At 43.9% G+C, this 26,877-nt stretch overlaps 1 protein-coding gene across 1 annotated transcript; it reads left to right on the top strand.

Moving 5' to 3' along the window:
- The first annotated feature begins 925 nt into the window (after positions 1 to 925).
- Positions 926 to 25,315, top strand: cpvl (carboxypeptidase, vitellogenic-like). Its single transcript, NM_001139952.2, is given in 13 exon segments — positions 926 to 1,043; positions 1,280 to 1,458; positions 1,846 to 1,964; positions 2,540 to 2,654; positions 13,886 to 13,944; positions 14,365 to 14,444; positions 17,564 to 17,630; positions 17,903 to 18,025; positions 18,246 to 18,377; positions 18,517 to 18,615; positions 18,798 to 18,971; positions 20,678 to 20,860; positions 24,804 to 25,315. Coding segments are annotated over 13 exon segments (1,437 nt in total). The 5' UTR covers positions 926 to 1,035; the 3' UTR covers positions 24,903 to 25,315.
- Positions 25,316 to 26,877: the final 1,562 nt, after the last annotated feature.

Raw genomic sequence — 26,877 nt, 5'->3', positions numbered from 1 at the left:
GAATAGTTTGGTAAAAGTTTTCCTGCATTGATTAAATGTCGGCTAAAAGAGGAGCGAAATGTAAACATTTTCTGTGAAGATATTAACTAATGTTAGGGGAGCAAAAGTAGCCCATTTCACTATGGACTAAACTAACAGGTTCATTTCCACCACACACGGACTCCACCCAACTTCCTTTGTGAAAAATTGGGTGACATACTCTCACCCTTTCTTTTCTCTCTCCTGTCTTTTTCTTTCTTTTCACGTTTGGAAGCCTGATTTTTCTTTAGGAAGCTGAGACATGCTCCACCGGTAATTCACTGCTAGCAAGTACCGTTCACGCCTGGTTTGGGGGTTAGGTCCGAACCATTTGATGTAAACAATCATTTAATATTGAAAGAAATGTACCTAATGTTCTAATACTTTTTTAGGGCCCCTTTCAGTCACAGGCCCTTAGAATCGTCCTAACTTCCCTCCACACACAGCGCCCCTGCCTCACATAGCATGCATGTGTGTGTTTCTCAGACCACACAATTTAAAATCTATTTAGCTAGGCATACTAAAATGTCTCCCACGATTAGGGGAATGTATCAATTTGAGTGTAGGCTCTAGCCTGCATTTGGTAAAAATGTTAGTGCCTCACTTCATTTATTAACCATGTGCACATAAATAATTCACCCAAGATAAACATGTGAATAGGCCTATATCCATTTATCTAAAACCAAAAAGCTAAAAATACAATGCCTGAAGAAAAAAGTAACATTCATGAACCATCTGGATAGACCGTAAACAAATGGTGTCGAACTTAGCAGTTGTGAAAGTTCTTGGACATTTAGAATTGTTGAGAAGCAGAACCAGAAACGGACTGTCGGGATGAGGATTTGATTGCGCAAGACAGGATGAAATCACATGACCACTCACCCAGTTGATCATGTGACCAATCCATTTTTGTAACAACAGCCGAGCAGCAACGTGAAACTACAGATGATCTGATTTATCTTCCTTCTATTACACGGATTAGCTGGCTGCTCTGAACTCCAGAGGAGGCGAGCCCAAATGATGAGGTATGTTTGCAAAATAAAGCTGTATGAAAGTCTGGTCATTGGTTATTCAGTGCAGTTCTCTCAATGGTTATTTGACTAGGCTAGCTAATTCCTTCTTTTTTTATATTGAACATACTTTAAAAAATACATGCGCAAACTAGCTAAAGCAGACATTTGATGATGCAAAAATGTGTGAGAATGAAATTGTGTTGAAACTAAACTATCAAATGTATCTGCTCTCCACTCACCCCTGACAGAATGTTGAAGGAGACGCTGTGTGTCCTCCTGTGGGCTTCCCTGGAGGCAACACAGTCAAGGGGCTGCTCGAGTTTCTTCTGCCGGAAATCTCACCGTGTCAGCATGCTCTCCAGAGGAGCCGACCCTGGCAAGCCGCTCTTTCTCACCCCCTACCTGGAAAAGGGCAACATCGAAGAGGGTAGGTTGGTTTACTTTACTCAGAAACGATATTTTGGTATTTTGTTCATTTGTTCAACTGTTAATACTATCCCTAATGTTGTACATGGCAGTTGTCAAATGTAAAAAAAAAAAATAGACGAGATTGCGTTATGCATCATATGTTATTTGCATCATTAACACAGTTAGGATCCCCATTAGCTGTTGCACGTGCAGCAGCTACTCTTCCTGGGGTCCACGCCACAAAACATGACATGACACTGTGCAGAACAGTTCTTACGATGTTGTGACGTTAACATCATGAATGTTACAGTATTACACAGAAGTCTGATGAAGACTAATCATAGTGTTCAGATGAAACTAGGTTTGGGACAGTTATTTGAAAGCAATGACCTGTTCTCTCTTTCAGCCCGGAAGCAGAGTCTGGTAGGTCCCCTGCCTGGTGCCAGTGTGAAGAGTTATGCCGGCTACCTCACTGTCAACAACAAATACAACAGTAACCTCTACTTCTGGTTCTTCCCTGCTCAGGTACACTACACTACAGTACTATCTGTCCCAAATGGCACCCTGTTCCCTTTGTAGTGCACTACTTTTGACCAGGGCCCCATAGAGAATAGGGTGCCACCCATATCAGCTGCAGTGTTCTCCTCCTCAGTTTCACTCATGACAGGAATGAACAGCACGTGTTTGTCTAGCAATCACCTTTTATCAGCTCCTGTAAAGGACTGTGTGACTCAGGGCAACGTTTTATTTGGATTGTACATTTCAACATGTTTTGGTTTCAGAAAACTTAACAAAAGACTTATGGGCTTAGCCCCTATAAAGTAAGTACAAAACAAGTCCTTTCTGCTACCTACATTACCAAGGTCCTAGTGATAAAACAGTGTTTACTTCCTAACTGGGTGTCAACGACTGAGCCACAAGGTGACAGTGTTGTATTAGAAGGGCTTTGGGTGGAGGCCTCTCACTGCGAGTTCCAGTATCCACCGTTAGATAACTACTAACCTGTATCTGTCTGTCTGTCTGTCTGTCTGTCTGTCTGTCTGTCTGTCTGTCTGTCTGTCTGTCTGTCTGTCTGTCTGTCTGTCTCTGTCTGTCTGCAGGAGAGGCCTGAGACCGCTCCAGTCCTGCTGTGGCTGCAGGGGGGTCCTGGGGGCACGTCTATGTTTGGGCTGTTTGTAGAACATGGACCCTACGTTGTATTGAAGAACCTAACAGGTACCAACATAGCCATATGTGTCTGTACTGACCCCTGTCTAGTGTATAATAACGTGTCTCTGTACTGACCCCTGTCTAGTGTATAATAACGTGTCTCTGTACTGACCCCTGTCTAGTGTATAATAACGTGTCTGTACTGACCCCTGTCTAGTGTATAATAACATGTCTGTACTGACCCCTGTCTAGTGTATAATAACGTGTCTCTGTACTGACCCCTGTCTAGTGTATAATAACGTGTCTCTGTACTGACCCCTGTCTAGTGTATAATAACATGTCTCTGTACTGACCCCTGTCTAGTGTGTAATAACGTGTCTGTACTGACCCCTGTCTAGTGTATAATAACGTGTCTGTACTGACCCCTGTCTAGTGTATAATAACATGTCTCTGTACTGACCCCTGTCTAGTGTATAATAACATGTCTCTGTACTGACCCCTGTCTAGTGTATAATAACGTGTCTCTGTACTCACCCCTGTCTAGTGTGTAATAACGTGTCTGTACTGACCCCTGTCTAGTGTATAATAACGTGTCTGTACTGACCCCTGTCTAGTGTGTAATAACGTGTCTCTGTACTGACCCCTGTCTAGTGTATAATAACGTGTCTCTGTACTGACCCCTGTCTAGTGTATAATAACGTGTCTCTGTACTGACCCCTGTCTAGTGTATAATAACGTGTCTCTGTACTGACCCCTGTCTAGTGTATAATAACGTGTCTCTGTACTGACCCCTGTCTAGTGTATAATAACGTGTCTGTACTGACCCCTGTCTAGTGTATAATAACGTGTCTGTACTGACCCCTGTCTAGTGTATAATAACATGTCTCTGTACTGACCCCTGTCTAGTGTACCCCTGTCTAGTGTATAATAACTGTGTCTGTACTGACCCCTGTCTAGTGTATAATAACGTGTCTGTACTGACCCCTGTCTAGTGTGTAATAACGTGTCTCTGTACTGACCCCTGTCTAGTGTATAATAACGTGTCTGTACTGACCCCTGTCTAGTGTATAATAACGTGTCTGTACTGACCCCTGTCTAGTGTATAATAACGTGTCTCTGTACTGACCCCTGTCTAGTGTGTAATAACGTGTCTCTGTACTGACCCCTGTCTAGTGTATAATAACGTGTCTGTACTGACCCCTGTCTAGTGTATAATAACATGTCTCTGTACTGACCCCTGTCTAGTGTATAATAACGTGTCTGTACTGACCCCTGTCTAGTGTGTAATAACGTGTCTCTGTACTGACCCCTGTCTAGTGTATAATAACGTGTCTGTACTGACCCCTGTCTAGTGTGTAATAACGTGTCTGTACTGACCCCTGTCTAGTGTGTAATAACGTGTCTCTGTACTGACCCCTGTCTAGTGTATAATAACGTGTCTCTGTACTGACCCCTGTCTAGTGTATAATAACGTGTCTGTACTGACCCCTGTCTAGTGTATAATAACGTGTCTGTACTGACCCCTGTCTAGTGTATAATAACGTGTCTCTGTACTGACCCCTGTCTAGTGTATAATAACGTGTCTGTACTGACCCCTGTCTAGTGTATAATAACGTGTCTGTACTGACCCCTGTCTAGTGTGTAATAACGTGTCTGTACTGACCCCTGTCTAGTGTATAATAACGTGTCTCTGTACTGACCCCTGTCTAGTGTATAATAACGTGTCTCTGTACTGACCCCTGTCTAGTGTATAATAACGTGTCTGTACTGACCCCTGTCTAGTGTATAATAACGTGTCTGTACTGACCCCTGTCTAGTGTATAATAACGTGTCTCTGTACTGACCCCTGTCTAGTGTATAATAACGTGTCTGTACTGACCCCTGTCTAGTGTGTAATAACGTGTCTCTGTACTGACCCCTGTCTAGTGTATAATAACATGTCTGTACTGACCCCTGTCTAGTGTATAATAACGTGTCTCTGTACTGACCCCTGTCTAGTGTATAATAACGTGTCTGTACTGACCCCTGTCTAGTGTGTAATAACGTGTCTCTGTACTGACCCCTGTCTAGTGTGTAATAACGTGTCTGTACTGACCCCTGTCTAGTGTGTAATAACGTGTCTGTACTGACCCCTGTCTAGTGTGTAATAACGTGTCTGTACTGACCCCTGTCTAGTGTATAATAACGTGTCTGTACTGACCCCTGTCTAGTGTGTAATAACGTGTCTCTGTACTGACCCCTGTCTAGTGTATAATAACGTGTCTGTACTGACCCCTGTCTAGTGTATAATAACGTGTCTGTACTGACCCCTGTCTAGTGTATAATAACGTGTCTCTGTACTGACCCCTGTCTAGTGTGTAATAACGTGTCTCTGTACTGACCCCTGTCTAGTGTATAATAACGTGTCTGTACTGACCCCTGTCTAGTGTATAATAACGTGTCTCTGTACTGACCCCTGTCTAGTGTATAATAACGTGTCTGTACTGACCCCTGTCTAGTGTATAATAACGTGTCTCTGTACTGACCCCTGTCTAGTGTATAATAACGTGTCTGTACTGACCCCTGTCTAGTGTGTAATAACGTGTCTGTACTGACCCCTGTCTAGTGTGTAATAACGTGTCTCTGTACTGACCCCTGTCTAGTGTGTAATAACGTGTCTGTACTGACCCCTGTCTAGTGTATAATAACGTGTCTGTACTGACCCCTGTCTAGTGTATAATAACGTGTCTGTACTGACCCCTGTCTAGTGTATAATAACGTGTCTGTACTGACCCCTGTCTAGTGTATAATAACGTGTCTGTACTGACCCCTGTCTAGTGTATAATAACGTGTCTGTACTCACCCCTGTCTAGTGTATAATAACGTGTCTGTACTGACCCCTGTCTAGTGTATAATAACGTGTCTGTACTGACCCCTGTCTAGTGTATAATAACGTGTCTGTACTGACCCCTGTCTAGTGTATAATAACGTGTCTCTGTACTCACCCCTGTCTAGTGTATAATAACGTGTCTCTGTACTGACCCCTGTCTAGTGTATAATAACGTGTCTGTACTGACCCCTGTCTAGTGTATAATAACGTGTCTGTACTGACCCCTGTCTAGTGTGTAATAACGTGTCTCTGTACTGACCCCTGTCTAGTGTATAATAACGTGTCTCTGTACTGACCCCTGTCTAGTGTGTAATAACGTGTCTGTACTGACCCCTGTCTAGTGTATAATAACGTGTCTCTGTACTGACCCCTGTCTAGTGTATAATAACGTGTCTCTGTACTGACCCCTGTCTAGTGTATAATAACGTGTCTCTGTACTGACCCCTGTCTAGTGTATAATAACGTGTCTCTGTACTGACCCCTGTCTAGTGTATAATAACGTGTCTGTACTGACCCCTGTCTAGTGTATAATAACGTGTCTCTGTACTGACCCCTGTCTAGTGTATAATAACGTGTCTCTGTACTGACCCCTGTCTAGTGTGTAATAACGTGTCTCTGTACTGACCCCTGTCTAGTGTGTAATAACGTGTCTCTGTACTGACCCCTGTCTAGTGTATAATAACGTGTCTCGTACTGACCCCTGTCTAGTGTATAATAACGTGTCTCTGTACTGACCCCTGTCTAGTGTATAATAACGTGTCTCGTACTGACCCCTGTCTAGTGTATAATAACGTGTCTGTACTGACCCCTGTCTAGTGTACTGACCCCTGTCTGTACTGACCCCTGTCTAGTGTATAATAACGTGTCTCTGTACTGACCCCTGTCTAGTGTATAATAACGTGTCTGTACTGACCCCTGTCTAGTGTATAATAACGTGTCTGTACTGACCCCTGTCTAGTGTATAATAACGTGTCTCTGTACTGACCCCTGTCTAGTGTATAATAACGTGTCTCTGTACTGACCCCTGTCTAGTGTATAATAACGTGTCTGTACTGACCCCTGTCTAGTGTATAATAACGTGTCTGTACTGACCCCTGTCTAGTGTATAATAACGTGTCTCTGTACTCACCCCTGTCTAGTGTATAATAACGTGTCTCTGTACTGACCCCTGTCTAGTGTATAATAACGTGTCTGTACTGACCCCTGTCTAGTGTATAATAACGTGTCTCTGTACTGACCCCTGTCTAGTGTATAATAACGTGTCTCTGTACTGACCCCTGTCTAGTGTATAATAACGTGTCTCTGTACTGACCCCTGTCTAGTGTGTAATAACGTGTCTGTACTGACCCCTGTCTAGTGTATAATAACGTGTCTGTACTGACCCCTGTCTAGTGTATAATAACGTGTCTCTGTACTGACCCCTGTCTAGTGTATAATAACGTGTCTCTGTACTGACCCCTGTCTAGTGTATAATAACGTGTGTCTGTACTGACCCCTGTCTAGTGTGTAATAACGTGTCTCTGTACTGACCCCTGTCTAGTGTATAATAACGTGTCTCTGTACTGACCCCTGTCTAGTGTATAATAACGTGTCTCTGTACTGACCCCTGTCTAGTGTATAATAACGTGTCTGTACTGACCCCTGTCTAGTGTATAATAACGTGTCTGTACTGACCCCTGTCTAGTGTACTGACCCCTGTCTGTACTGACCCCTGTCTAGTGTATAATAACGTGTCTGCACTGACCCCTGTCTAGTGTATAATAACGTGTCTGTACCTGACCCCTGTCTAGTGTATAATAACGTGTCTCTGTACTGACCCCTGTCTAGTGTATAATAACGTGTCTGTACTGACCCCTGTCTAGTGTATAATAACGTGTCTCTGTACTGACCCCTGTCTAGTGTGTAATAACGTGTCTGTACTGACCCCTGTCTAGTGTATAATAACGTGTCTCTGTACTGACCCCTGTCTAGTGTGTAATAACGTGTCTCTGTACTGACCCCTGTCTAGTGTGTAATAACGTGTCTGTACTGACCCCTGTCTAGTGTGTAATAACGTGTCTGTACTGACCCCTGTCTAGTGTATAATAACGTCTCTGTACTGACCCCTGTCTAGTGTGTAATAACGTGTGTCTGTACTGACCCCTGTCTACTGTGTAATAACGTGTCAGTACTGACCCCTGTCTAGTGTGTAATAACGTGTCTCTACTGACCCCTGTCTAGTGTATAATAACGTGTCTGTACTGACCCCTGTCTAGTGTGTAATAACGTGTCTCTGTACTGACCCCTGTCTAGTGTATAATAACGTGTCTCTGTACTGACCCCTGTCTAGTGTGTAATAACGTGTCTCTGTATTGACTCCTGTCTAGTGTGTAATAACGTGTCTCTGTACTGACCCCTGTCTAGTGTGTAATAACGTGTCTGTACTGACCCCTGTCTAGTGTATAATAACGTGTCTCTGTACTGACCCCTGTCTAGTGTGTAATAACGTGTGTCTGTACTGACCCCTGTCTAGTGTGTAATAACGTGTCTGTACTGACCCCTGTCTAGTGTGTAATAACGTGTCTCTGTACTGACCGCTGTCTAGTGTGTAATAACGTGTCTCTGTACTGACCCCTGTCTAGTGTGTAATAACGTGTCTCTGTACTGACCCCTGTCTAGTGTATAATAACGTGTCTGTACTGACCCCTGTCTAGTGTGTAATAACGTGTCTGTACTGACCCCTGTCTAGTGTGTAATAACGTGTCTCTGTACTGACCCCTGTCTAGTGTGTAATAACGTGTCTGTACTGACCCCTGTCTAGTGTATAATAACGTGTCTGTACTGACCCCTGTCTAGTGTATAATAACGTGTCTGTACTGACCCCTGTCTAGTGTATAATAACGTGTCTGTACTGACCCCTGTCTAGTGTATAATAACGTGTCTGTACTGACCCCTGTCTAGTGTATAATAACGTGTCTCTGTACTGACCCCTGTCTAGTGTATAATAACGTGTCTATACTGACCCCTGTCTAGTGTATAATAACGTGTCTGTACTGACCCCTGTCTAGTGTATAATAACGTGTCTCTGTACTCACCCCTGTCTAGTGTATAATAACGTGTCTCTGTACTGACCCCTGTCTAGTGTATAATAACGTGTCTGTACTGACCCCTGTCTAGTGTATAATAACGTGTCTGTACTGACCCCTGTCTAGTGTGTAATAACGTGTCTCTGTACTGACCCCTGTCTAGTGTGTAATAACGTGTCTGTACTGACCCCTGTCTAGTGTGTAATAACGTGTCTGTACTGACCCCTGTCTAGTGTATAATAACGTGTCTCTGTACTGACCCCTGTCTAGTGTATAATAACGTGTCTCTGTACTGACCCCTGTCTAGTGTGTAATAACGTGTCTCTGTACTGACCCCTGTCTAGTGTGTAATAACGTGTGTCTGTACTGACCCCTGTCTAGTGTATAATAACGTGTCTGTACTGACCCCTGTCTAGTGTGTAATAACGTGTCTGTACTGACCCCTGTCTAGTGTATAATAACGTGTCTCTGTACTGACCCCTGTCTAGTGTATAATAACGTGTCTCTGTACTGACCCCTGTCTAGTGTGTAATAACGTGTCTCTGTACTGACCCCTGTCTAGTGTATAATAACGTGTCTGTACTGACCCCTGTCTAGTGTATAATAACGTGTCTCTGTACTGACCCCTGTCTAGTGTATAATAACGTGTCTGTACTGACCCCTGTCTAGTGTGTAATAACGTGTCTGTACTGACCCCTGTCTAGTGTGAGTGTATAATAACGTGTCTCTGTACTGACCCCTGTCTAGTGTATAATAACGTGTCTCTGTACTGACCCCTGTCTAATGTATAATAACGTGTCTGTACTGACCCCTGTCTAGTGTATAATAACGTGTCTGTACTGACCCCTGTCTAGTGTACTGACCCCTGTCTGTACTGACCCCTGTCTAGTGTATAATAACGTGTCTGCACTGACCCCTGTCTAGTGTATAATAACGTGTCTGTACCTGACCCCTGTCTAGTGTATAATAACGTGTCTCTGTACTGACCCCTGTCTAGTGTATAATAACGTGTCTGTACTGACCCCTGTCTAGTGTATAATAACGTGTCTCTGTACTGACCCCTGTCTAGTGTGTAATAACGTGTCTGTACTGACCCCTGTCTAGTGTATAATAACGTGTCTCTGTACTGACCCCTGTCTAGTGTGTAATAACGTGTCTCTGTACTGACCCCTGTCTAGTGTGTAATAACGTGTCTGTACTGACCCCTGTCTAGTGTGTAATAACGTGTCTGTACTGACCCCTGTCTAGTGTGTAATAACGTTCTGTACTGACCCCTGTCTAGTGTGTAATAACGTGTGTCTGTACTGACCCCTGTCTACTGTGTAATAACGTGTCAGTACTGACCCCTGTCTAGTGTGTAATAACGTGTCTCTACTGACCCCTGTCTAGTGTATAATAACGTGTCTGTACTGACCCCTGTCTAGTGTGTAATAACGTGTCTCTGTACTGACCCCTGTCTAGTGTATAATAACGTGTCTCTGTACTGACCCCTGTCTAGTGTATAATAACGTGTCTCTGTACTGACCCCTGTCTAGTGTGTAATAACGTGTCTCTGTACTGACCCCTGTCTAGTGTATAATAACGTGTCTGTACTGACCCCTGTCTAGTGTATAATAACGTGTCTCTGTACTGACCCCTGTCTAGTGTGTAATAACGTGTCTCTGTACTGACCCCTGTCTAGTGTGTAATAACGTGTCTGTACTGACCCCTGTCTAGTGTATAATAACGTGTGTCTGTACTGACCCCTGTCTAGTGTATAATAACGTGTCTCTGTACTGACCCCTGTCTAGTGTATAATAACGTGTCTTTGTACTGACCCCTGTCTAGTGTATAATAACGTGTCTCTGTACTGACCCCTGTCTAGTGTATAATAACGTGTCTGTACTGACCCCTGTCTAGTGTATAATAACGTGTCTGTACTGACCCCTGTCTAGTGTGTAATAACGTCTCTGTACTGACCCCTGTCTGTACTGACCCCTGTCTAGTGTGTAATAACGTGTCTGTACTGACCCCTGTCTAGTGTGTAATAACGTGTCTGTACTGACCCCTTTCTAGTGTATAATAACGTCTCTGTACTGACCCCTGTCTAGTGTGTAATAACGTGTGTCTGTACTGACCCCTGTCTACTGTGTAATAACGTGTCTGTACTGACCCCTGTCTAGTGTGTAATAACGTGTCTCTGTACTGACCCCTGTCTAGTGTGTAATAACGTGTCTGTACTGACCCCTGTCTAGTGTGTAATAACGTGACCCCTGTCTAGTGTGTAATAACGTGTCTGTACTGACCCCTGTCTAGTGTGTAATTACGTGTGTCTGTACTGACCCCTGTCTAGTGTGTAATAACGTGTTTCTGTACTGACCCCTGTCTAGTGTGTAATAACGTGTCTGTACTGACCCCTGTCTAGTGTGTAATAACGTGTCTCTGTACTGACCCCTGTCTAGTGTGTAATAACGTGTCTCTGTACTGACCCCTGTCTAGTGTATAATAACGTGTCTCTGTACTGACCCCTGTCTAGTGTGTAATAACGTGTCTCTGTACTGACCCCTGTCTAGTGTGTAATAACGTGTCTCTGTACTGACCGCTGTCTAGTGTATAATAACGTGTCTCTGTACTGACCCCTGTCTAGTGTATAATAACGTGTCTCTGTACTGACCCCTGTCTAGTGTATAATAACGTGTCTGTACTGACCCCTGTCTAGTGTATAATAACGTGTCTCTGTACTGACCCCTGTCTAGTGTATAATAACGTGTCTGTACTCACCCCTGTCTAGTGTATAATAACGTGTCTCATTACTGACCCCTGTCTAGTGTGTAATAACGTGTGTCTGTACTGACCCCTGTCTAGTGTATAATAACGTGTCTCTGTACTGACCCCTGTCTAGTGTGTAATAACGTGTCTCTGTACTGACCCCTGTCTAGTGTGTAATAACGTGTCTGTACTGACCCCTGTCTAGTGTGTAATAATGTGTCTCTGTACTGACCCCTGTCTAGTGTATAATAACGTGTCTCTGTACTGACCCCTGTCTAGTGTATAATAACGTGTCTCTGTACTGACCCCTGTCTAGTGTATAATAACGTGTCTGTACTCACCCCTGTCTAGTGTATAATAACGTGTCTCTGTACTGACCCCTGTCTAGTGTGTAATAACGTGTCTCTGTACTGACCCCTGTCTAGTGTATAATAACGTGTCTGTACTGACCCCTGTCTAGTGTATAATAACGTGTCTGTAATGACCCCTGTCTAGTGTATAATAACGTGTCTCTGTACTGACCCCTGTCTAGTGTATAATAACGTGTCTGTACTGACCCCTGTCTAGTGTATAATAACGTGTCTCTGTACTGACCCCTGTCTGGTGTGTCTCTGTACTGACCCCTGTCTAGTGTGTAATAACGTGTCTGTACTGACCCCTGTCTAGTGTGTCTCTGTACTGACCCCTGTCTAGTGTATAATAACGTGTCTCTGTACTAACCCCTGTCTAGTGTGTAATAACGTGTCTGTACTGACCCCTGTCTAGTGTGTAATAACGTGTCTCTGTACTGACCCCTGTCTAGTGTGTAATAACGTGTGTCTGTACTGACCCCTGTCTAGTGTATAATAACGTGTCTCTGTACTGACCCCTGTCTAGTGTATAATAACGTGTCTGTACTGACCCCTGTCTAGTGTATAATAACGTGTCTGTACTGACCCCTGTCTAGTGTATAATAACGTGTCTCTGTACTGACCCCTGTCTAGTGTGTAATAACGTGTCTGTACTGACCCCTGTCTAGTGTGTAATAACGTGTCTCTGTACTGACCCCTGTCTAGTGTGTAATAACGTGTGTCTGTACTGACCCCTGTCTAGTGTATAATAACGTGTCTGTACTGACCCCTGTCTAGTGTATAATAACGTGTCTGTACTGACCCCTGTCTAGTGTAAAATAACGTGTCTGTACTGACCCCTGTCTAGTGTATAATAACGTGTCTCTGTACTGACCCCTGTCTGTCATTTCTATTTTATCACGTATCTCTGTTCCTACTGCAGTGGTAGGATCTTCATCTCTCTCCGCGTATCTCTGTTCCTACTGTAGTGGTAGACCCTTCATCTCTCTCCGTGTATCTCTGTTCCTACTGTAGTGGTAGGATCTTCATCTCTCTCCGCGTATCTCTGTTCCTACTGTAGTGGTAGGATCTTCATCTCTCTCCGTGTATCTCTGTTCCTACTGTAGTGGTAGACCCTTCATCTCTCTCCATGTATCTCTGTTCCTACTGTAGTGGTAGACCCTTCATCTCTCTCCGTGTATCTCTGTTCCTACTGTAGTGGTAGACCCTTCATCTCTCTCCGTGTATCTCTGTTCCTACTGTAGTGGTAGACCCTTCATCTCTCTCCGTGTATCTCTGTTCCTACTGTAGTGGTAGGATCTTCATCTCTCTCCGTGTATCTCTGTTCCTACTGTAGTGGTAGGACCTTCATCTCTCTCCGTGTATCTCTGTTCCTACTGTAGTGGTAGACCCTTCATCTCTCTCCATGTATCTCTGTTCCTACTGTAGTGGTAGGACCTTCATCTCTCTCCGTGTATCTCTGTTCCTACTGTAGTGGTAGGACCTTCATCTCTCTCCGTGTATCTCTGTTCCTACTGTAGTGGTAGACCCTTCATCTCTCTCCGTGTATCTCTGTTCCTACTGTAGTGGTAGGATCTTCATCTCTCTCCGTGTATCTCTGTTCCTACTGTAGTGGTAGGATCTTCATCTCTCTCCGTGTATCTCTGTTCCTACTGTAGTGGTAGGACCTTCATCTCTCTCCGTGTATCTCTGTTCCTACTGTAGTGGTAGGATCTTCATCTCTCTCCGTGTATCTCTGTTCCTACTGTAGTGGTAGGACCTTCATCTCTCTCCGTGTATCTCTGTTCCTACTGTAGTGGTAGACCCTTCATCTCTCTCCATGTATCTCTGTTCCTACTGTAGTGGTAGACCCTTCATCTCTCTCCGCGTATCTCTGTTCCTACTGTAGTGGTAGACCCTTCATCTCTCTCCGCGTATCTCTGTTCCTACTGTAGTGGTAGGATCTTCATCTCTCTCCGTGTATCTCTGTTCCTACTGTAGTGGTAGGACCTTCATCTCTCTCCGTGTATCTCTGTTCCTACTGTAGTGGTAGACCCTTCATCTCTCTCCGTGTATCTCTGTTCCTACTGTAGTGGTAGGACCTTCATCTCTCTCCGCGTATCTCTGTTCCTACTGTAGTGGTAGGATCTTCATCTCTCTCCGTGTATCTCTGTTCCTACTGTAGTGGTAGACCCTTCATCTCTCTCCATGTATCTCTGTTCCTACTGTAGTGGTAGGATCTTCATTTCTCTCCATGTTTTGATGTGTTATTTCACCTGTTTACAGTGGGCTACAGAGACTATCCCTGGACATCCAGATACTCTGTTCTGTACATCGACAATCCAGTACGTATGGCTTCTACTTCCTTAGTGTGAATGTATGAACACAGTTTGCTTGCATCCAAATGGCACCCTATTCCCTTTATAGTGCTCTACTTTTGACCAGGTCCTCTTGTCAAAAGAAGTGTACTAAATAGGGAATAGGGTGCCATTTAGGACATCCTCTATCACACAGGTTTGATTTGGTTTCTAGGCTGCTTTAATAGTTTTCTCATAAAAATGTGTGTAATGTTACTTAATAGTATGTGAATATAATGTAATGTTACCTAACAGCATGTACAGTGTGTGAATGTAATGTTACATAACAGCATGTACAGTGTGTGAATGTAATGTTACATAACAGCATGTACAGTATGTGAATGTAATGTTACATAACAGCATGTACAGTATGTGATTGTAATGTCAGGTGTGTGTTTTCTTGTCCAGGTAGGAACAGGGTTCAGTTTCACTGATGATGACCGAGGCTTTGCTCAGAACCAGGATGATGTAGGCAGAGATCTGTACAGGTAAGACTGGTCACTGAGGTTCTGGGTGCATTAGGCTGTATTTACAGACAGCTCAATTCTGATCTTTTATTCACCAATTGGTCTTTTGACCAATCAGACCAGCTCTTTTGCCCATAATAATGGGCAAAAGATCAGAATTGAGCTGCCTGTGTAAACACAGCCTTACACTATGCACAGATTATAATATCATTCTATCATATTGATGTGGTTCCTGAGATGGAAAACACTTCTCTAAGCGTTGTAAAGATCTGATGGTGGCCTTTCTGAGTGGTGCAGCGGTTTAAGGCACTGCAGGGCTTGAGGCCTCACTACAGATCCGGGTTCGATCCCGGGCTGTGTTGCAGCCGGGCCGCGACCGGGAGGCCCATGAGGCGACGCACAATTGGCCCAGCGTCGTCCGGTTAGGGGAGGATTTGGCCGCCTGGGATGTCCTCTTCCCATCGCGCTCTAGCGACTCCTGTGGTGGGCCGAGCGCATGCGCGCTGACACAGTTAAATCAAAGTTTATTTGTCACGTGCGCTGAATACAACAGGTGTAGACCTTACAGTGAAATACTTACTTACAGGCTCTAACCAATAGTGCAAAAAAGGTGTTAGGTAAAGAAATAAAACAACAGTAAAAAGACAGGCTATAGAGGTAACGAGGCTATAAAAGTAGCGAGGCTACATACAGACACCTGTTAGTCAGGCTTATTGAGGTAGTATGTACATGTAGATATGGTTAAAGTGACTATGCATATATGATGAACAGAGAGTAGCAGTAGCGTAAAAGAGGGGTTGGCGGGTGGTGGGTGGCGGGACACAATGCAGATAGCCTGGTTAACCAATGTGCGGGAGCACTGGTTGGTCGGCCCAATTGAGGTAGTATGTACATGAATGTATAGTTAAAGTGACTATGCACATATGATAAACAGAGAGTAGCAGCAGCGTAAAAAGAGGGTTTGGGGGGGGGCACACAATGCAAATAGTCCGGGTAGCCATTTGATTACCTGTTCAGGAGTCTTATGGCTTGGGGGTAAAAACTGTTGAGAAGCCTTTTTGTCCTAGACTTGGCACTCCGGTACCGCTTGCCATGCGGTAGTAGAGAGAACAGTCCATGACTGGGGTGGCTGGGGTCTTTGACAATTTGTAGGGCCTTCCTCTGACACCGCCTGGTGTAGAGGTCCTGGATGGCAGGCAGCTTAGCCCCAGTGATGTACTGGGCCGTACGCACTACCCTCTGTAGTGCCTTGTGGTCAGAGGCCGAGCAATTGCCGTACCAGGCAGTGATGCAACCAGTCAGGATGCTCTCGATGTTGCAGCTGTAGAACCTTTTGAGGATCTAAGGACCCATGCCAAATCTTTTTAGTTTCCTGAGGGGGAATAGGCTTTGTCGTGCCCTCTTCACGACTGTCTTGGTGTGTTTGGACCATTCTAGTTTGTTGTTGATGTGGAGGCCAAGGAACTTGAAGCTCTCAACCTGCTCCACTACAGGCCCGTCGATGAGAATGGGGCGTGCTCGGTCCTCCTTTTCCTGTAGTCCACAATCATCTCCTTAGTCTTGGTTATTTTGAGGGATAGGTTGTTATTCTGGCACCACCTAGCCAGGTCTCTGACCTCCTCCCTATAGGCTGTCTCGTCGTTGTCGGTGATCAGGCCTACCACTATTGTGTCATCTGCAAACTTAATGATGGTGTTGGAGTCGTACCTGGCCATGCAGTCATGGGTGAACAGGGAGTACAGGAGGGGACTGAGCACGCACCCCTGTGGAGCTCCAGTGTTGAGGATCAGCGTGGCAGATGTGTTGCTACCTACCCTCACCACCTGGGGGCGGCCCGTCAGGAAGTCCAGGATCCAGTTGCAGAGGGAGGTGTTTAGTCCCAGGATCCTTAGCTTAGTGATGAGCATTGAGGGTACTATGGTGTTGATCGCTGAGCTGTAGTCAATGAATAGCATTCTCACATAAGTGTTCCTTTTGTCCAGGTGGGAAAGGGCAGTGTGGAGTGCAATAGAGATGGCATCATCTGTGGATCTGTTTGGGCGGTATGCAAATTGGAGTGGGTCCAGGGTTTCTGGGATAATGGTGTTGATGTGAGCCATTACCTGCCTTTCAAAGCACTTCATGGCTACGGACGTGAGTGCTTTGGGTCTGTAGTCATTTAGGCAGGTTGCCTTACTGTTCTTGGGCACATGGACTATGGTGGTCTGCTTGAAACATGGTGGTATTACAGACTCAATCAGGGACATGTTGAAAATGTCAGTGAAGACAACTGCCAGTTGGTCAGCACCTGCCCAGAGCACACGTCCTGGTAATCCGTCTGGCCCCGCAGCCTTGTGTATGTTGACCTGTTTAAAGGTCTTACGTCGGCTACGGAGAGCGTGATCACACAGTCGTCCGGAACAGCTGATGCTCTCATGCATGCGTTAGTGTTGCTTGCCTCGAAGCGAGCATAGAAGTGATTTAACTTGTCTGGTAGGCTCATGTCACTGGGCAGCTCGCAGCTGTGCTTCCCTTTGTAGTCTGTAATAGTTTGCAAGCCCTGCCACATAAGACGAGTGTCGGAGCCGGTGTAGTATGATTCAATCTTAGCCCTGTATTGACGCTTTGCCTGTTTTGATGGTTCGTCACAGGGCATAGCAGGATTTCTTGTAAGCTTCCGGGTTAGAGTCCCGGAGCACCTTGAAAGCGGCAGTTGTACGGTGTTCCCTCCGACACATTGGTGCGGCTGGCTTCCGGATTAAGCGAGCAGTGTGGCAAGAAGCAGTGCGGCTTGGCAGGGTCGTGTTTCGGAGGACGCATGTCAAATATACATCTAGAACCTTGGTTATGGCACCATGGTCTCTGCTCAATGTACATCTAGGACCTTGGTTATGGCACCATGGTCTCTGCTCAATGTACATCTAGGACCTTGGTTATGGCACCATGGTCTCTGGTCAATGTACATCTAGGACCTTGGTTATGGCACCATGGTCTCTGCTCAATGTACATCTAGGACCTTGGTTATGGCACCATGGTCTCTGGTCAATGTACATCTAGGACCTTGGTTATGGCACCATGGTCTCTGGTCAATGTACATCTAGGACCTTGGTTATGTCACATGGCACCCATTGTTTTTCTCATCTTGTGTCTTTGTCCTCTAGTGCATTGACTCAGTTCTTCCAGATCTTCTCTGAGTATCAGTCCAATGACTTCTATGCTACAGGAGAGGTGAGTTTGGTTCTAGTCTCCACATCTGTGTTACACATAACATTACACAACTTCCCTACATCCTAGTTGGCAAGTTCCCCAAATCCTAGCTACAAAGACATCTGCTTTTTATTCCCTTTTATGATGTTGAACAAGGTCTTAAAATTGTTATTTTAGGGTCTCTGCTATAGCAACAAGAATAATCTTTCCACATAAATGCATAATAACATCAAATTGAAATGACTCAGAACGCAGACACTAAAATTGATTGGAATTGTCCTCGATGTCCTCAGTCCTATGCAGGAAAGTATGTCCCTGCCATTGGTTACTACATCCATAAGCATAACCCCATTGCTAAGGTGAAGATCAACTTCAAGGGAGTTGCCATTGGAGACGGCCTCTGTGACCCAGAGCTGGTGGGTTGTGTTTTAATACACTGTGATTTCAACTTTACTCAGCATTGTTTGACACTTCTGATTTAATATGAAATATATCATTAAGAAATATTAGTATATCTCCAGGATGAAAAAAAATGTTGTTTTTGTTCTTCATTTGTTCTTTCTGTTGGTCTTACTTGTTCTGTCTCTCTCTCTCTCCCTCTCTCCCATTTGCTCTCTCTCCCCTTCTCTCTCTCAGATGCTGGGAGGGTATGGAGACTTCCTGTACCAGACAGGTCTGATAGACATGCTCCAGAAACAGTATGTTGAGCAGCAGACAGCCAGCGGGGTGCAGCTCATCCAGCAGGAGAAATGGGTGGAGGCCTTTGAGGTAAGACACTGACTGCATCTGCTAACACAATAACCTGTGTGTTTTTGTTGTCCACTCCACATATCTGAATGTATGTCAGTCATTCTTTCAAGGCTTCCAACTTCCTGGTACATTCTTCCACTATCCTCATGTCCTACAGGTATTTGACAGCTTGCTGAATGGTGACATTCTGCCGTACCCCTCGTTCTTCCAGAACGCCACTGGCTGCTCCAACTACTTCAATTACTTGCAGTGTCAGGTAGGTACACAGAGCAAGGTTTACACAGATGCCTAACTGTTTGAATAAAGGTTGAGTTATATTACCCAGAGAAGGTATATTTCCTGAATGAAATGTGTCTTCTTACAAGGCTTACACACAGATGCACGTTTTAAATAAAGGTTAAATAATAAAATGTTATGTTATGGTTCTCTATGCTACAGGAGCCTGCAGACCAGGAGTATTTCTCCCAGTTTGTGACGCTGGCAGAGGTGCGGCGCTCCATCCACGTGGGGAACCTGACGTTCCACGACGGCTCAGAGGTGGAGAAACATCTGCTGCAGGACGTCATGAAGAGCATCAAACCCTGGCTCGCCACGCTCATGGACAACTACAGGGTGAGACTAGAGTCAATGCCCATCTAGCACTCAGACATGCTACGGTTCTATTAACAGCACAGATATATAATATATGCCATTTAGCAGAGGCTTTTATCCAGAGACACTGACGCGTGCGTACATTTTATGTATGGGTGGCCCAGGGAATCTAACCCACAATCCTTGCTCTGCGAGCGGCGCGCTCTACCTACTGAGCCATGGTTTAACTTTGGTTTACAGTATCAGTCACGAGCTAGAGTATCAGTCACTAGCTACGGTGTCAGTCACTAGCTACGGTGTCAGTCACTAACTACGGTGTCAGTCACTAGCTAGAGTATCAGTCACTAACTACGGTGTCAGTCACTAACTACGGTGTCAGTCACTAGCTACGGTGTCAGTCACTAGCTACGGTGTCAGTCACTAGCTACGGTGTCAGTCACTAGCTACGGTGTCAGTCACTAACTACGGTGTCAGTCACTAGCTAGGGTGTCAGTCACTAGCTACGGTGTCAGTCACTAACTACAGTGTCAGTCACTAACTAGAGTATCAGTCACTAGCTAGGGTGTCAGTCACTAGCTAGAGTATCAGTCACTAGCTAGGGTGTCAGTCACTAGCTAGAGTATCAGTCACTAGCTACGGTGTCAGTCACTAGCTAGAGTATCAGTCACTAGCTACGGTGTCAGTCACTAGCTACGGTGTCAGTCACTAGCTAGAGTATCAGTCACTAGCTAGAGTATCAGTCACTAGCTAGAGTATCAGTCACTAGCTACGGTGTCAGTCACTAGCTACGGTGTCAGTCACTAGCTAGAGTATCAGTCACTAGCTACGGTGTCAGTCACTAGCTACGGTGTCAGTCACTAACTACGGTGTCAGTCACTACGGTGTCAGTCACTAGCTAGGGTGTCAGTCACTAGCTAGGGTGTCAGTCACTAGCTAGGGTGTCAGTCACTAGCTAGGGTGTCAGTCACTAGCTAGAGTATCAGTCACTAGCTACGGTGTCAGTCACTAGCTAGAGTATCAGTCACTAGCTACGGTGTCAGTCACTAGCTAGAGTATCAGTCACTAGCTACGGTGTCAGTCACTAGCTAGAGTATCAGTCACTAGCTAGAGTATCAGTCACTAGCTACGGTGTCAGTCACTAGCTAGGCTGTCAGTCACTAGCTACGGTGTCAGTCACTAGCTACGGTGTCAGTCACTAGCTACGGTGTGAGTCACTAACTACGGTGTCAGTCACTAGCTACGGTATCAGTCACTAGCTACGGTGTCAGTCACTAGCTACGGTGTCAGTCACTAGCTACGGTGTCAGTCACTAGCTACGGTGTCAGTCACTAGCTAGAGTATCAGTCACTAGCTAGAGTATCAGTCACTAGCTACGGTATCAGTCACTAGCTACGGTGTCAGTCACTAGCTACGGTGTCAGTCACTAGCTACGGTGTCAGTCACTAGCTACGGTGTCAGTCACTAGCTACGGTGTCAGTCACTAGCTACGGTGTCAGTCACTAGCTACGGTGTCAGTCACTAGCTACGGTGTCAGTCACTAGCTACGGTGTCAGTCACTAGCTACAGTGTCAGTCACTAGCTACGGTGTCAGTCACTAGCTACGGTGTCAGTCACTAACTCCTCTCCTCAGCTATTGTTTGGACCACTATACTGTAATCATTGAATAAATGCCTTATCTGTGTTTCTCTCTTTCTTCTGTACACACACACACACACACATACACACAGGTGTTGATTTACAGTGGTCAGCTGGATGTGATTGTGGCGGCCCCCCTGACCGAGAGGTTCCTGCCCACGGTGAACTGGACCGGGGCTGATGAGTTCAACAAAGCCTCTCGCTTCCATTGGAAGATCCAGCCAGAGGACACAGAGGTGGCTGGATATGTACGCCAAGTAGGGGAATTCTACCAGGTGAGTACTGTATGTCTGTGTCCAGGGGCCAGATTTACAAAACCTTCTTAAGAAGACATTTCTTCTTAACTGCCATTTTATTCCTTAACCTCTATGGGCTAGAACCCGTGGTGCACTCCATCAACAGCAGGTGCATTTCAAGAGCGGCAAATTTGAATCCAAATAAATGTCAAAATTCAAATTTTTCAAACATACAACTATTTTACACCCTTTGAAAGATAAACATCTCCTTAATCTAACCACGTTTTACGATTTCAAAAAGGTTTTACGGCGAAAGCATAAATTTAGAGTATGTTAGGACAGTACATTTACAAGAGTTGTGTGTAATGTTTTGTCAATTCAAAGACAGGGTCACCAAAACCATAAAACCAGCTAAAATGATGCACTAACCTTTTACAATCTCCATCAGATGACACTCCTAGGACATTATGTTAGACAATGCATGCATTTTTAGTTCTATCAAGTTCATATTTATATCCAAAAACAGCGTTTTACTATGGCATTGATGTTGAGGAAATCGTTTCCCTCCAATAACCGGCAGTCAAGTCAACACCACAAATTAAATAATTAAAATTAGAAAACATTGGTAAAATATTATATTGTCATTTAAAGAATTATAGATTTACATCTCTTGAACGCAATCAACTTGCCAGATTTAAAAATAACCTTACTGGGAAATCACACTTTGCAATAATCTGAGCACTGCGCCCAGAAAAATACGCGTTGCGATACAGACTAGACGTCATGTTGGGGAGATCTAAAATCGAAAATACTATGTAAATAATCCATTACCTTTGATTCTCTTCATCAGATGTCACTTCCAGGTATCACAGGTCCATAACGAATGTAGTTTTGTTCAAAAAAGCTCATCATTTATGTCCAAAAATCTCCGTCTTGTTAGCACATGATCTAAGCCAGCCGGACTTCTCGTCATGAACGAGGGGAAAAAATATATTTACGTTCGTTCAAACATGTCAAACGTTGTATAGCATAAATCATTAGGGCCTTTTTTAACCAGAACATGAATAATATTCAAGGTGGACGAATGCATACTCTTTTATAACGTATTGGAACGAGGGTACCCAACATGAACTCGCGCGCCAGGTGTCTAATGGGCCATCATCGTTCCATGGCTCTTGTTCGGTCAGATCTCCCTCCAGAAGACTCAAAACACTTTGTAAAGGCTGGTGACATCTAGTGGAAGCAATAGGAAGTGCCAAAATATTCCTCAGCCCCTGTGTTTTTCAATGGGATAGGTTTAAAGGTAATACAACACATCAGGTATCCACTTCCTGTCAGAAAATGTCTCAGGGTTTTGCCTGCCAAATGAGTTCTGTTATACTCACAGACACCATTCAAACAGTTTTAGAAAATTTAGGGTGTTTTCTATCCATATGTAATAAGTATATGCATATTCTAGTTACTGGGTAGGAGTGGTAACCAGATTAAATCGGGTATGTTTTTTTATCCAGCCGTGTCAATACTGCCCCCTAGCCCTAACAGGTTAACTATTGACTTAAGAAGAAAGTTAAGCAAAGTTGCTATTCCTCAAAAAGGTTAGAGGAAATTCTCTTGCACTATTTCTTATGTTTCTCCTTAAGCAAAAAGTTAAGAAGAAATGAGATTCTTGGAAATAAAGTTCTTGGAAGTGTTCTTGAACTCCGAGATAGCTGAACCATTGTCTTCTCTCCGGGCAGTGAGAGAAAAAGCTCATGAAAGCAATTGAACATGTTTAATTCACTCACAAACGTCATCTGAAAGTTTCAGTATTTATTATTTTAAACCCAAGAACATGTTTTAGAAGAGTAATCTCAGTTGGACATTTGCTAACCTGATTGCCATTGCTAGCCAGATAGCTAGCTAAATCGGTTGCCTAGCAACACACATCTTAAGAAGATACAGTTGAGGTTGGAAGTTTACATACACTTAGGTTGGAGTCATTAAAACTCGTTTTCAACCACTCCACAAAGTTCTTGTTAATAAACTATAGTTTTGGCAAGTCGGTTAGGACATCTACTTTGTGCATGACACAAGTCATTTTTCTAACAATTGTTTACATACAGATTATTATACTTATAATTCACTGTATCACAATTCCAGCTGGTCAGAAGTTTACATACACTAAGTTGACTGTGCCTTTAAACAGCTTGAAAAATTCCAGAAAATTATGTCGTGGCTTTAGAAGCTTCTGATAGGCTAATTGACATCATTTTAGTTAATTGGAGGTGTACCAATTAACTACCATGTATTTCAAGGCCTACCTTCAAACTCAGTGCCTCTTTGCTTGACATCATGGGAAAATCTAAAGAAATCAGCCAAGACTCCGAAAAAAAATTGTAGACCTCAACCTTCCAAACGCCTGAAGGTACCACGTTCATCTGTACAAACAATAGTACGCAAGTATAAACACCATGGGACCACACAGCTGTCATACCGCTCAGGAAGGAGACGTGTTCTGTCTCCTAGAGATTAATGTACTTTGGTGAGAAAAGTGCAAATCAATCCCAGAATAACAGCAAAGGACCTTGTGAAGATGCTGGAGGAAACCGGTACAAAAGTATCTATATCCACAGTAAAACGATTTCTATATAGAAATAACCTGAAAAGCCGCTAAGCAAGGAAGAAGCCACTGCTCCAAAACCCCCATAAAAAGCCAGACTACGGTTTGCAACTGCACTTGGGGACAAAGATCGTACTTTTGGAGAAATGTCCTCTGGTCTGATGAAACAAAAATAGAACAGTTTGGCCATAATGACCATTGATATGTTTGGAGGAATAAGGGGGATGCTTGCAAGCTGAAGAACACCATCCCAACCGTGAATCACGGGGGTGGCAGCATCATGTTGTGGGTGTGCTTTGCTACAGGAGGGACAGGTGCACTTTACAAAATAGATGGCATCATGAGGTAGGAAAATTATGAAGATATATTGAAGCAACATCTCAAGACATCAGTCAGGAAGTTAAAGCTTGGTCGTCCAAATGGACAATGACCCAAAGCATACTTCCGAAGTTGTGGCAAAATGACAACAAAGTCGAGGTATTGGAGTGGCCATCACAAAGCCCTGACCTCAATCCTATAGAAAATTTGTGGGCAGAACTGAAAAAGCGTGTGCGAGCAAGGAGGCCTACAAACCTGACTCAGTTACACCAGCTCAGTCAGGAGGAATGGGCCAAAATTCAACCAACTTATTGTGGGAAGCTTGTGGAAGGCTACCTGAAATGTTTGACCCAAGTTAAACAATTTAAAGGCAATGTTACCAAATACTAATTGAGTTTATGTAAACTTCTGACCCACTGGGAATGTGATGAAAGAAATAAAAGCTGAAAGAAATAATTCTCTCTACTATTATTCTGACATTTCACATTCTTAAAATTAAGTGGTGATCCGAACTCACCTAAGACAGGGAATATTTACTAGGATTAAATGTCAGGAATTGTGAAAAACTGAGCTCAGGTGTATGTAAACTTCCGACTTCAATGGTACATAAGAAGATATTTGAGGAGTTTGTAAGAAAATCATTAAATCTTAAGAAATTGTTGAGGAATTGCACTTACAAATTATCTTAAACTTATTTATTTTTATTTTTATGCAGCTTCTTAAGTTATTTGCGTAAGAAGGTTTTTGTGAATCTGGGCCCAGGACTTTACTGGGTATTCAGGGCATTTGGCCACCCTTTAAAATGGAAAATGTTAACGTAGCATAACTAAACATAATGTGAGTAATTTAGCAGTAGCTCTCATGCAGAACACCTTAGTCAGTGCATTCAACTAAGTTCAGTCAAAAAAACAAGCACATAACAATTATTGCAAGTAGAGTCTTATTCAAAATCGCTGTGCCAGGAAGATAAGATCAACTTTATGGACACCAGGTGGGAACACAGTGCTGCTGATGGGGAAACTGGTTCACGTGCTAAACCTGTCTGTTTGTCTCCTTGTCATGCAGGTGATTATACGAGGGGGAGGGCACATACTACCGTACGACCAACCACAGAGGTCCTTTGATATGATTGACAGATTCCTCTCAACACAGGGATTTATTTGAGTGAGCGGGACTGAGCAGGAACACAGTTGATCAGAGTTCCTCCACCTTTTGATTCAGACTGTCTCCAGATTCCCAGTGGCTGTTTATTTCAAACACTATTGATTTTAGCAAGTTCGGAACCATGGAAAGCCAATTATACATGGTAGAGGTCTATCACCTAGAAAATAATACATGTCATGGATAGAGACGTTTGGACAGCTATGCTACCTTCATCAGAGTTTAATGACATCCTACTTTAACCCTCAGATTGTAACTGCACTCTGATGCACTGCCAACCAATTCTCATGTTTGCTATTCTGTGGATCCGTCAAAATGAATATTTTTTTGAATAATGATATATGTTGCACATGATCAATATATGATTAAGATGAAGAGATGGCACACAATGCAATTGTAATAAAAAATAAATGAAACAAACATGGGTCTGTCAAACAAGTTCAATGGCTGAACACCAGAGGGCGCTAGTGTTTGTTATACTGTAAATGCCTAGTGGTGTTGTCCCTTGTAAATGCCTAGTGGTGTTGTCCCTTGTAAATGCCTAGTGGTGTTGTCCCTTGTAAATGCCTAGTGGTGTTGTCCCTTGTAAATGCCTAGTGGTGTTGTCCCTTGTAAATGCCTAGTGGTGTTGTCCCTTGTAAATGCCTAGTGGTGTTGTCCCTTGTAAATGCCTAGTGGTGTTGTCCCTTGTAAATGCAACAACGTTACTGAATAGTGTCTCTTATACAACTTTAGTAAAAAGTTCCATTATCCAACTTCAGATAATGACCTTTTTATTCTACATGTCAGATAATTCAGTCATACTCAACCATCCTGTTTAATCAAAGAAATAACAATTCAACTATGAATAGGCTGCAATACCTGCCTCTGTTTAGGTAATAGTAGGTACTCCGAGAACTCAATAACCTTTACAGACAATCATGGCAGACTGTTTTAGAAAGTACTAACCAGTAACAGAAACAGGCTGGCATGATCATCTGGTGGGTTTGGCAGTGAGATGACTGTACTCCTTGCTCTGTCACGTACCAAACCATCATGCTACTTATCAGCTCATTAAAGTTCATTTAAGCAGTCTAGACATCTCCATATTTACTGATGGTTTTAGAACATTTAAACATACAACTATTTAATGAGCAGTCAATGGTCAGGGCTTTTGTATTGGAAGACCATGTGGATTATTGGTCACTAAGGAGTTGCTAAGGCCTCAGGCCTATCTATCAGGACATGCTTCCCTTGCCACATATCCACACACATCCTATTTACACTACAGTACCATGAACATATGCTCTACTGTATATGTAGATACACTGAGTGGACAAAACATTAAGAACACCTGCTCTTTCTATCACAGACTGACCAGGTGAATCCAGGTGAAAGTTATGATCCCGTATTGATGTAATTTGTTAAATCCACTTCATCAGTGTAGATGAAGGGGAGGAGACAGGTTAAAGAAGGGTTTTTAAGCCTTGAGCCAATTGAGACAAGGATTGTGTGTGTGTGGCATTCAGAGGGTGAATGAGCAAGACAACAATGTCTGTGCCTTTGAACAGGGTATGGTAGTAGGTGCCAGGCACACCGGTTTGTGTCAAGAACTGCAACTGTTTTTTCACACAACAGTTTTTCCTGTGTGTATCAAGAATGGTCCACCACCCAGAGGACATCCAGCTAACTTGACACAACGGTGGGAAGCATTGGAGTCAACATGGGCCAGAATCCCTGTGGAACGCTTTCGACACCTTGAGTCCATACCCTGCCGAATTGAGGCTGTTCTGAGGGAATAAGGGGGGGGGGGTGCAACTCAATATTAGAAAGCTGTTCTTAATGTACTCTGTATATATACCACAGGAGGTTGGTGGCACCTTAATTAGGGAGAACGGCCTGGTGGTAACAGCTGGAGCAGAATAGGTGGAATGTGTTTGGTGCCATTCCATCTGCTCAGTTCCAGACATCATTATGAGCCGTCCTCACCTCAGCAGCC

The sequence above is a fragment of the Salmo salar genome, chromosome 02 (genome assembly GCF_965601325.2).
Source record: "Salmo salar chromosome 02, fSalSal1, whole genome shotgun sequence".
In the NCBI taxonomy this organism is placed as follows: domain Eukaryota; kingdom Metazoa; phylum Chordata; class Actinopteri; order Salmoniformes; family Salmonidae; genus Salmo; species Salmo salar.
This window is presented reverse-complemented; position numbering and strand designations above follow the sequence as displayed.